Source organism: Epinephelus fuscoguttatus, linkage group LG10, assembly GCF_011397635.1.
Source record: "Epinephelus fuscoguttatus linkage group LG10, E.fuscoguttatus.final_Chr_v1".
Taxonomy (NCBI): domain Eukaryota; kingdom Metazoa; phylum Chordata; class Actinopteri; order Perciformes; family Serranidae; genus Epinephelus; species Epinephelus fuscoguttatus.
In genome coordinates, this window is record NC_064761.1 from 39,265,335 (window position 1) to 39,276,718 (window position 11,384).

The 11,384-nt window shown below is 39.9% G+C and overlaps 1 protein-coding gene across 4 annotated transcripts in view; it reads right to left on the reverse strand.

The window, feature by feature from the left end:
* Window positions 1-10,771, reverse strand: part of LOC125896189 (cyclin-dependent kinase-like 5) — a 76,551-nt gene extending 65,780 nt beyond the window's left edge. For 3 of the 4 annotated variants that reach the window (XM_049588570.1, XM_049588572.1, XM_049588568.1), the window contains exons 1-3: window positions 10,649-10,771; window positions 6,241-6,462; window positions 2,923-2,957 (exon numbers count right to left, since the gene is read on the reverse strand). In XM_049588570.1, the coding sequence (XP_049444527.1) occupies window positions 2,923-2,957; window positions 6,241-6,304 (99 nt within the window). In that variant the 5' untranslated portion in view covers window positions 6,305-6,462; window positions 10,649-10,771. Of the gene's footprint in view, window positions 1-2,922; window positions 2,958-6,240; window positions 6,463-9,352; window positions 9,552-10,547 lie in introns of all 4 variants that reach the window. The other variant, XM_049588569.1, reaches the window with a different exon arrangement.
* Window positions 10,772-11,384: the final 613 nt, after the last annotated feature.

The window sequence follows — 11,384 nt, forward strand, 5'->3', positions numbered from 1 at the left end:
TTCTATTGTTATTATATGGGCCATTAAGAATCCACACTCAGTCATCCGTGTAGCCATTATTTCACTATCAATGTCCTCATTCATATTTTAAGAAGCTACAAATTATATTCAGCCACCAAATCAGCCTGAAAAGTTGGAAAACAAAACAGAAATACAGAGTTGACAATACATCAAGTGGGCCACTTCAAAAAATGACTGAACCCAAATGAAAGGAGGCTGGAGCACTCGATAAAATTGCAGAGCTTTTAACAAGGTGCAAACAGACTGACGTTTCGACTCTACTGCGTCTTCTTCAGAGTCAAAAAAAAAAAATTAAAAAAAAAAATAAAAATGTAAAGCTTTTTTTTTTGTGACTCTGAAGAAGACGCAGTAGAGTCGAAACGTCAGTCTGTTTGCACCTTGTTAAAAGCTCTGCAATTTTATCGAGTGCTCCAGCCTCCTTTCATTTGGGTTCAGTCATTTTTTGAAGTGGCCCACTTGATGTATTGTCTACTATTTTGTCCTGTGCTGTGAGCACCGATGCAGTTTAATTTTTGGCTGAAGCGCAAGAGTGCCATTCTTAGAAATACAGAGTTGTTGCATAGAGATGATACACCATCTCATCTAGTTGCATTGGCGTGAACCGGCAGGTTTTTAGAACGTTGCAGAACGGCACATTGCAACTAGTTGCTTGTTTTAACTCATCTTGTCGTGAATCTTTGGTCTGAACTGGGCTTAAGTCTTCAACAATTATTGACAACAGTAAGTCAGCCTTATGTGACAAAAAAACAATTTACATGAAATTGACATGGTGTGGTTTACACATGATGTATAGCGCCACACAATGGACACAGAAAGTGGTATTAAATTTGCAATAGGCCATTTCCAGCACCGTGCACTCCAAACAGGAAATGCCATCTTACTCCTGCACTGCCCGACTTTCACTGGAAGTTCTGCCAGCACAAAGGTTCATCACTGCTTGTAGCTTTAATAAGGGCCCGAGCACAAAAATGCCTTGGCCCAACCATCTCCAGTATGAGGAAACTATTGTTTTTGTGGAGATTATTATCATTTTTCTACTGTGCATTGCATTTTTTAAGGGGCCTGGAATGTTTGAAAACTGACAAAAATCATCGACACAGCTGGTAAAAAGATTTGCTAACATCTGCAACGACTCAGGCGAGGCATGTCAGCAAAGGAGAGACGGAGAGGCTTCATGCTACGTGTTGCCTACATCTTAAAGGTTCTCTATATGGCAGTCAGAACATTAATATAGCCGCAAACAACTATTTGCTATGTTAGATATGGTGGAGTAATGGCGTCCAGACCAGAGAATGAAGAAAGTCCCTCTGTGAGTCTTACACAGCAGTTACTGCTGATAAATGCTTGTCCAACCAATTGGTTGACGGACGTGTACCGCCCAACCTCCGGTTACCCCGCAGGTTAACTTGCCCAACCCATTGGTTGACTAAAGTGTACTAACAACCCTCCGGTTACCCTGCAGGTTAGCTTGCCCAACCCACTGGTTGAGGGAAGTGTACCGCCCACCCTCCGGTTACCCCCCAGGTCATAGAAGTATTTCACTGCTAGAAAGAGGGTCTTTTCATAAAACTGTGCCGTCTATACAGTAGAAAGACAAATACTTTTTATATCGGTGCTACATGACCAGAGAAAACAGAGAAGAAGGACGGAGGCATTCACTTTTGCTCAAGAAGTAGAAAATCTACAACTACCAGAATGCACTGCGCCCCACCAGATAATACACGCTCCTGCTGGTGAACGACGTCATGCAACAACAAGGAAACAACATGGTGGCCGGATGGTAACAAACAATCTCATATTATAGTTAAACAGTAAGCTTAGATATGTTTCTGAAAACCTTCCAGGTGAAAAATAGGCAACTCAGCAACAGAATCTTGGCTTATATTTGATCAACACTGCTTAGTTTCACCATTTGATCTGAGTCTGGTCTGAGTTTGAGATAGCGAGAGAGGGACGGGCCTCTCTTGGCCTCTCTTATACTTTTTGTGTCCGTGGTGGCAGGCATACAAAAATGCAGAAGTACAATCCGTAGTTCAAGCAACAGCCATACAGCCAGCAAAAATCCACCATGACACGTTTTGCGTCATCCGGCAGATTTGAGCTGAGAGATGAGCAGGGAGATCTGAATTCCTTTATACAAACTACCCATATTGTTATGATACACAGCTGGTTAATAATCTGCAAAGTATCCCTTTAATACCGCTAGCTCTGTCAGCACTGTTGCCATTGTTCGTGCTGTTAGCACCATTAGCTGCTGGCTCGGCCTCCTCCATGTTGAGAACCGTGCGCAGACAACCTGAATCCAACTCTGAATAACAGATTAATACTCTCTGAATACTGTGTACAGCCTCTTTAGAAGTTGGTCATAGATAATCTTTTATTTTCAAATAATTACTTGGACACTGTAATTTTTACCAACTGTTACTCAAATAGGAGCAGACAGTGCACTTTTAGCTGTGGATTAATGCATATGTGGGGCTCTAGTGAGTATTCATGGCAACAAGACGGTGTATGTGGGACTGACTCATGCCTATGTTCATGGTAATGAAGGAACATGTCACCAGGTGTAATGGTATGACTCACTGATGTGTTCTTACAATGGAGTTCTGTGGAACAGAGAAATAAGCTATTCCAAGGCTGCACAAACAGTTCTCGTTACTGCAATCGATTCACTGGGGATTTTGGCCTTTTAATGGTATTTGTCGAGAATGAGAAAAACATTAAATATCATCAGACTTATCCTTAAAAACCTCTGTTGACTTTCTGATATGACACAGTATTTTCATGAGCATAATGTATTACATGAAATACATAATATAACAAGATAAGAATTTGAAAAAACAATTGATGATTGGATCAATAATTTACAAGGCAATTATATGAAAATCTGTAACATCTTACCTTGTGTCGGCACTTCAAAACAACACCATAGGCACCTAAAAAAGACACAAACAGCATGTTTAACTGAGATTCACCACAGCTAATCTTTTCATGAATATTCAAAGTATTCCTGTAATCCAAATGCTTCTTTTCCCACTCAAGCAGAGCTACAAATTACATCTTAAATTCAGTTTAAAATGTTAACCTGTGATTAACAATTCCAGCATGACCTATAATCATTAAAAAATAAATCTGAGCTTGATTTATATAGTTACGAGTTGGCCAACAATGTGAACAAGTCCAGCAACTACTGAAATGTTTTATTTCTCTGTATTGCTACAAAGTAAAAAGGGTTTTAAAGCCTCTTTTTTTTTGCTTCATATGTTCACATGAATCAAGGAAAAACACCCCCCTCTATAAAAGGACAGGTGGCTCAGAAAGTAGGACACAAGTGTTGGCAAGCTACTGTAGTTCTGATGTTATCGACCCTGGCAGTCACACACACACACATCCCCTGAGGGTTCAAGAGGAATTCTTGGACAGAGCAGGCATATGACGAACTGCTCTGTGCTCCTTCACCAGAACATCAGTGCTACAAGAAGTCATCGACTCTCTTCAGAAGGCTGCAATAAAATATTTACCTTTGCTTTAACACAATTTAGATACCTAAAAAATATATTTGACCATGAGTGCAACAGTGTTGTTGCTCTTCAGATGGAGACCAGACAGGTGACTGTGTATGTTTCAACACATTAATCACTAATTGCATGTACTTTACATTAATTTACACTGATTTCCTTCATTCAAAGTGACCATTGTTTTTCATTCATTTAAAAAAAGCTAGAAACATGTATTTCAAGCCACTCAAAATCTATTCAAGGTAATGGATCTTAAACAGTGACTATTAAGACAAATTCTAATTTTATAATACTTCTACTGTAATTTCTTACAGATGCAGTTGTGGTTGGTGCAAAGTATTACATTTCTGAGCAACTTTAACAGAAAAAGAAACAATAAGCAAACTGGACAGCATGAAAAGGATGTAACTTTTTGCATGTTTTTATATGTGCTATTTGTCAGCTATGCTTAAATCATCAAACACAGAAAAGGATTTTTGTTTAAAACTGTCCTTTCAGACAAATCCATTACAAGCTGCAACCAAACTGCCAGAATAAATATTGCCATTGTGCGTTTCTGCAACCCACTGATATGTAACATTTGTACGTTTTTGTGTAGTGCAGATGGTTCAGAAAAAAATCCGGTTTTGGCTTAAAATACCCAGTTACGGTGCAACAATCACACCAGAAAATGCCGCTGGTGTGTCACTAAAACACACCCAGTTTTGGGGGCACATTTGCCTCTAAAATCCATCTGATGTGTAACTAAAACTTATCTGGTTTTGAGCAAAACCACCGCTGGAAATGCCACTAATATGTTCCTAAAGCGCACCAATTTAGTGGCACAATGACAGATGGACGTCGCTGCTGAATTGCTAAAAGACACTCAGTTTTGTTGGCAAAATTGAGCCTGGAAATGCCCATGATGTGTCTGTGTCACTAAAATACCCAGTTTTGGTAACTCTCTTTCAACTGGACATGCCGTTGATGTGTCTTCAAAACACACCTGGTTGTGGTGGCACAATTGCCACTGGAAATGCCACTGATGTGTTGCGAAAACACACCCAGTTTTGGTGGCACATTTGCAGCTTAAATGTCACTGATGTGTAACTAAAAGTCATCTGTTTTTTTTCTTTTTTAAAGATTATTTTTTGGGCTTTTTGCCTTTAATTGACAGGACAGTGTGGAATGGGGAGAGAAAGAGAGAGAGTGGGGGGATGACATGCAGCAAAGGGCCGCAAGCTGGAATCGAACCAGCGACCGCTGCAGTATCCACTACTATCCACTATACTACCGATGCCCCAACTCATCTGGTTTTGGTGACAAAACCACCGCTGGAAATGTCGCTAATGTGTTCCTAAATCACACCAATTTCAATTTTGGGAACACTCTTGCCACTGGACATGCCACGGATGTGTCGTCAAAACACACCTGGTTTCGGTGGCACAGTCACTGCTGGAAATGCTGCCAATCAGTCGCTTAAACACCCAATTTTGGTGGCACAATTGCCACTGGAAATGCCACCAATGTGTTGCTAAATGCTGCCTATATCTCAGTTTTGGTGGCACAATCAACGCTGGAAATGCTGCCAATGTATAGCTAACAACAGCGGTCTGCAGTGGTTGTGGCTTGGCAGCCGTCTCATGTACATGTAATCAGAACTCAATCACTCTAGAAACATTGATGTGATACATATAAAACATACAAATATAACATATCTGTGGTTTGCAGAACGGTACAATGCCAACATTTACATACATGAAACAACAGGATTCGATTTTGTGCCACAAAGAGGAAACCACCAGAATTATTTATCCCATTTGTTTTCCTCCTCAGATAAGGAGCTGGATATAATTGCAGATTCTGTGTATTTAATTGCCAGGGTAAGCCAACATGCTGCACTCAGTCCTAAATGATTAACTAAATTGACTGACCTCAAGATCAGTGAGGAAAAATCTATGATGCTGGATCAAGTGGAGCGCACTGTGACTGTGCCGTGAGTGCAGAGGCAGTAAGTAGAGCTGGACTGAAAAACTTCCACAACTTTACAGCTTCATGTGGCACTAAAAGTGCTGACTTCATTCCAGACAGACTCATCTTTGGACAGGCCTTCACAATCCAGCTCAGAGTTTCCCTGTGTCTTCCAGCGACACATTATACACACATTATAAAACTTCTAGGATGGAGGAGTAGCAGAGTAAAAACTGGGACAAGTGGGTGGCCTAACCTCCGGGCCTCTGCCACTTTCTATCAACCAAGTGGCTCGAGGAAAAAGAAAAGCCTTGAGGAGCATTTTGGGGGAACTGAACTATCAAATCGTCCCGTCCCATTGATATTTACAACAATGAAATGGAATCCCACAATCCTCCTCTTCACTTCTACAATAACACAAGAGCATGAATTCAGGTCACATCAGCTTCAATTTTTCCATGTAAAAATTCTTTCAAACAAATAAATTTTTTAAAATTGTCCTTGACCTTATTGAGTTGTATAATCATGAACAACAGATCAGGCTTTTAACGGCCTTGTTCTGCAGCCAAATTGGATCAAAACAATCAAACGATTGCTCACTGAAAAGCCCTAAAACAAATTTGTGGGTGAACCACCTCACATGAAAAGCTCTGGCTAAAGACTGGACTGAACCAGTGATCATGAAATGTACAGAAAATGCTTTAACATTTTACAGTGTCACATTTTACAGCAGAATCAAATGAGAACTCACCTTCACCCACAATCCCAAGGACTTCAAATTTATTCATTACATCACCGATGTCAGGAATCTTCATGAAGTCAAAAGGTACGATACGTGAGGTGCATGGAGCTCAGGCAGAGGCGGCCCAGCTACAGGACAGTGTGAGGCAGCCAGCTGTTGGCTCCAAAGAGGCGTGTGCCGACTGTAAGCCATAATATCCGCCACATGCCTTCGTCAGTGGCTCAATTGTACCTGCAGAAAAAATATCACCAAATTATACACGTACAATATATTCCTTTAAAAGTGCATCAGTTAAAGGGACAGTTCACCCATAAATCAAAAACACATAATTTTCCTTTTATCTGTAGTGCTTCTTCTCCACATTGTTTACATTTGTTTTCTTTCTGTCTTCACAAAAGCCAAAATGTGTCCAAATGACAGGCACCGCATTTCTCTTTGGTACGGGTTGCTCAAGTTGCTCAGTTGCCTCAGTGTTTGAGTTCTTCTCCATGTTGCTTCCAGGTCACGGATTGGACGGGCAGAGTCATGTGACTACACATGGAGTGGTACGTTTTTAAGGGGACACGAATGAACACACACGATATTTAATATATCGATATTTATCACGATATATAATTTGATCATGGCAGTTTGATGAGTATCCTGATAATGACTGAAGCCTGAAGAAACCACGGTAGGGGTGGGCGATATGGCCCTAAAATAACATCACAATATTTCAGGGTATTTTTGCAATAACGATATTCTTGACAATTCGACAAATGAGTAAAGAAAATATTTCATTATTGATTGAAGAACATAGAATTGCAACAAATAAGTGATGTAGTTTTAAAGTTTGCTTCAAATATTCAGTAAAAATGAAACAATCTCTCATTTCTACAACAGTAACTCAGAGTGAGATTCAGATTCTGTTACAATATTAATAGTTCAACTAAATAAAATCTACCACTAATTACACATTTAAATAAATGTCCCCTGGGATCTATATATATATAAATCAACAGGTGATTTCTTACATTTAGTAAAATCCTAAATGATTATTTCTTCCCACCTGGACCTTTATGCTCTGCCATTTCTCCTCTAATCATCACGCTGTAACCTGTGACAGGCTGTTATGATACCACAATTATCACACATTCACATATATGTAGTTTTTGTCGAGCCGCCAGCGTCACATAGGTTTACATTACCAAAGGTTTATGACAGAATCACTTGACGACACAAACTCCTGTGTGCACACGGCGAGAGAGGAGAGGGAGAGACGCTGTGCTGCTGCCAGAGGAGCTGCTGTTCATAAAACATTCAGGACGCCACAGTTTATTCCACACTACTGAAGCTGCTCCTCTTTTTGGAACCACCGCAGAGTCTGTAATAATTTTGCTTTCAGCCATGCTTGTTGTTACAGTGGGTAACAGTATGATGTCAATATGTCAAAGTCGAAATATCGGAAATATCACCATATGAATTTTTCATATCATATTAAAAATTATACCAGTATCACCATGAATGAGATGACGTGGCACAGCCCTAAACCACAGAGTACATTAGCCAAACTTCAGAATAGAGTTTATTAACATATAAAATAGAAATAATATTTAACTGTGCAAACATGGCTTGGTTTAGAACATATTTTGTGATTTTAAAAAAATATATACATTGAATAACATTTAAAAATGTAAACATTTAATTTTTGCAAACACGTTTTATTTGCCTAAACAAAACAATACAAGTTAGCCTGCTATATAACACTAACCCTTTAAAACCTGAGGAAATTAGCTTGATTTCTTTTTTTAAAAAATGGGAAGAACGCAATAAGCAACAAAAGAAGAAATTACCCAAAATATTAGAAAGAAATTAGAAAATGTAAAACAAGAAATTATTTTTAAACAAAGTTAAAAACAAACAAGGAAATGACCTGGAAAAAAGTGTTGAAAAACTCTGTAAAATAATTTTAAGATGTAACAGTAAATATAATCATAAATGTAGTTTTCCCTAGCTTTTTTCCCTTATTTAAATAAATTTCTAAATCTATTCAGTTTTTGCAATTTGTGGGACAATTCTAACCAAGTTGCCTTTTTTTCCTATGTTTTTGAAAGCGATCGCACCAATTCACTCAGGGTTCAAAGGTTTAAATATTTGCAAAAGGCGTTCGAAAGCAGCACGAGAAAAGTGATGTCACTCCAGGTTTCAAAGGGTTAAAATAAAGGTGGGGTCACTGGGATGGCACCTTTTCAGGTAACAGAACAGCGAATTCCTTCTATACATGCTCTCAATTTGTTGTGTTTTCCGTCTTGATTGGCACCAACTAACGGCATATGTTGCAGACTGTCTCTCTCTGAGCTTCGTCGCTTTTCAGATATTCAGACCATCTCGACATAACTGACATGGTGTTAGCTTTTTTGTCAATACCTCCTCAGCTCGAGTTCATTCCCTGGCCCACATTTTTGTATTGTGAGTGGAGTGATCCAATCGCAAGATGGTCTCCAGTTCATTTTGAGGCAAACTGTCCCTTTGAGCTCTTTGTGTAGTGTTGGTCAGATGTACTTCAATGACACAAAACTGGCACTCTACAGCTCTATCTCCTTGAGTTAAAGGGGCACTCCAGTGACTCAGCATTGCACTTCTGTTCAGCTGAGGGACTTGCAAGAGTCAAAAAGAACAGTCGAAATCAAAGCATCAGTGTCTTCAGACATCCTGACTTTAAGTCCCTGGAGCGGGTCATGTGTTCAAAAACCCTGGGTCCCAGAATATATTTTAAAAGCACATTTCATTACACCTTGCCTGCCTGTTAAATGCCCTCATCTGTCAAATGTCATCCTACAGAGTATAACACAAGTTTTCTGGCAGACATTTGAAGTCTCAAGCCTCACTTGAGATAACCTTGCTGATGTCATCAGGGTTAATCTGTCACACTTCTGACAAAGACTCCTGAAGAGCTGCAGAGGACATTACACAACACAGCCTGAATATTACTCTCAATGGCGAGTAAACTGACCTTACTGTGTAAAATCAGTGGAGTGCCCCTTTAACATAAGCATCATATTTAATGCCTTGTACATATAGAGCTGACGATACCTTATGACACCAATAATAAAAGCCCCAAAGTTCCTCACTGTTTTCCTACCTTTTTGTTTTCGGAGTGTGAATGAGAACCACACAATCTCCTAATGTGATCAAAGCGTCTCCTCTGGTATCCACACACTCGTTACTCTTATTGAATCAGATAAGACTCCAGATACCACTTTCTCCATTTCATCTTCTCCTTGCTGAAAGAGCTCAAGGACTTGCGTGTAGCCTACTCACACTCCCAGTCTCCTACGGTGCTGTGGGCACAGGAGCTGCTCATCAGTATGCAAAACCTCGTCACCAAAATAAACTCTGTCTCCCAGAACACTAAACACCGCTCTGTGCTCTATTACTCCCTTATCTTACTCAGCCCAACACCGTCGACACAAGTAAACTGTAACAGCTGCAGGTAAACTTGAGGAGGAGGAGGATGATACAAGAACTATTCTGTTTTAAACGTGCTTCCTCCTTCTCCTTCTCCTCATCTCACAGCCTACACAGCAGTGGCATGCAGCCTATTGTTTTCCAGAGCAGATTTTTCGCCAACTACTCTCCAGGCCCAGACCTAGAAGGCTAATATGATCAGGAATGCACCGGGCATTGCTGTGGATCATATATTTTGTCTCTATCAACAGAGTGACTCATGCGTGGTAATGGACTGAGTCTGTGGAATTCAAAATACAGGAGCCCCCTCATATGATCAATGCACTGCTATCTATGCTTGATTTATGATCATTAAATTAGACATAAGAATTTTGCAAAAACAAGAGAGCCATCCTACGTGCCTACACATATTTGGGAACAACAAAAAAATCACAAAAAATGCAAAATGCATTATGAGACAACATTTGAAAATAATTCCTGTATATGTAAATATGTGTTATGCACTTGTCCTGTTGCTTCACATCTCTGACATCCTTCACAGCTACACACACACACACACACACACACACACACACACACACACAGCTGTAGGATGATTGTTTTTAAGGGGCTCGTCTGTACTGTGCGTACAAGTGTGTGTTAGCTCCCACTGCCCACAGACTGAATGTAGCTCCCACATTTCCAATGCAGAGCAGCAATAAATCCAACAAGTCAAACAAATGGCGACACTTAACACAACTTAGGACAAATTGCCGCCAAATTCACAGCTTTCCAACACGGACTCTGGTTAGTGACGTTACAACGGAGCCAGTTTAGAGCTCTGCCTAAATCACAAAACACATAAAACCGCAAATTAGCTACAAACAAACCTCAAGCGTGTTGCCTTGTCTCGTGAGCTTCCTCTAAAGATATTGACGTTAAACTGAACGCTGTCAGCTGTTGTTAATGTACAGATAAATAAAGTACTCACTCAGTAAGTGTTGGAGAAATACTGATGGAACCGGGCCCGAATATTATCCACCCACCAACCGAGATATTTTCATTGCAGCAGGCAGCTACAGTAACTGGATCGTGCGGTTGACAAGCTGCAAGCAGATCACCAGGCAACAGTTTGAGCGGCGTGACGGCGACCAATCAGGAGCGTCCGTCGCGCTTGTTTATGGAAACGCCCCCTCCGCGTGGACCAATCGGAGAGCAGAACGGCCGACAAGGGGGAGACAGCAGTGTTGCGGTGTGAGGGTGTTTCGTATGAGGTGGGATATTATTGTTCTAATTTCTCAATTACATAATTCACAAGATCACACCCTGCTCTCTGTATCATAACATAATCTATGTAGAGGCCACACCGCTGCACTTACAGCAGCGGAAACTTTGTTTTATAAGGATAATATAAAGCAAAATAAATCATAAACAGACAACAGAAAAATAAAAATTGCCTTGTTTAAGGATGTCATGTGGCCATCAGGTTACTGTGTGAGGAGTTTATGGTATACTTTTAGAATATTTTCGTTATCTGCTTTGTGGGAAACTTAATTTTCAGAATCAGAACCTGGCTTATTTCTAAGTTTACACACAAGGAGTATTGGTGCAAAACATAAAAATGTATTTTTAAAATGGAAATGTGATTTTTGTTGTTGTTTTTTTTGTTTTTTTATTATTATCACTAGTAATTTTAATGTATTTATTATTTCTTTATTTTTTATCAT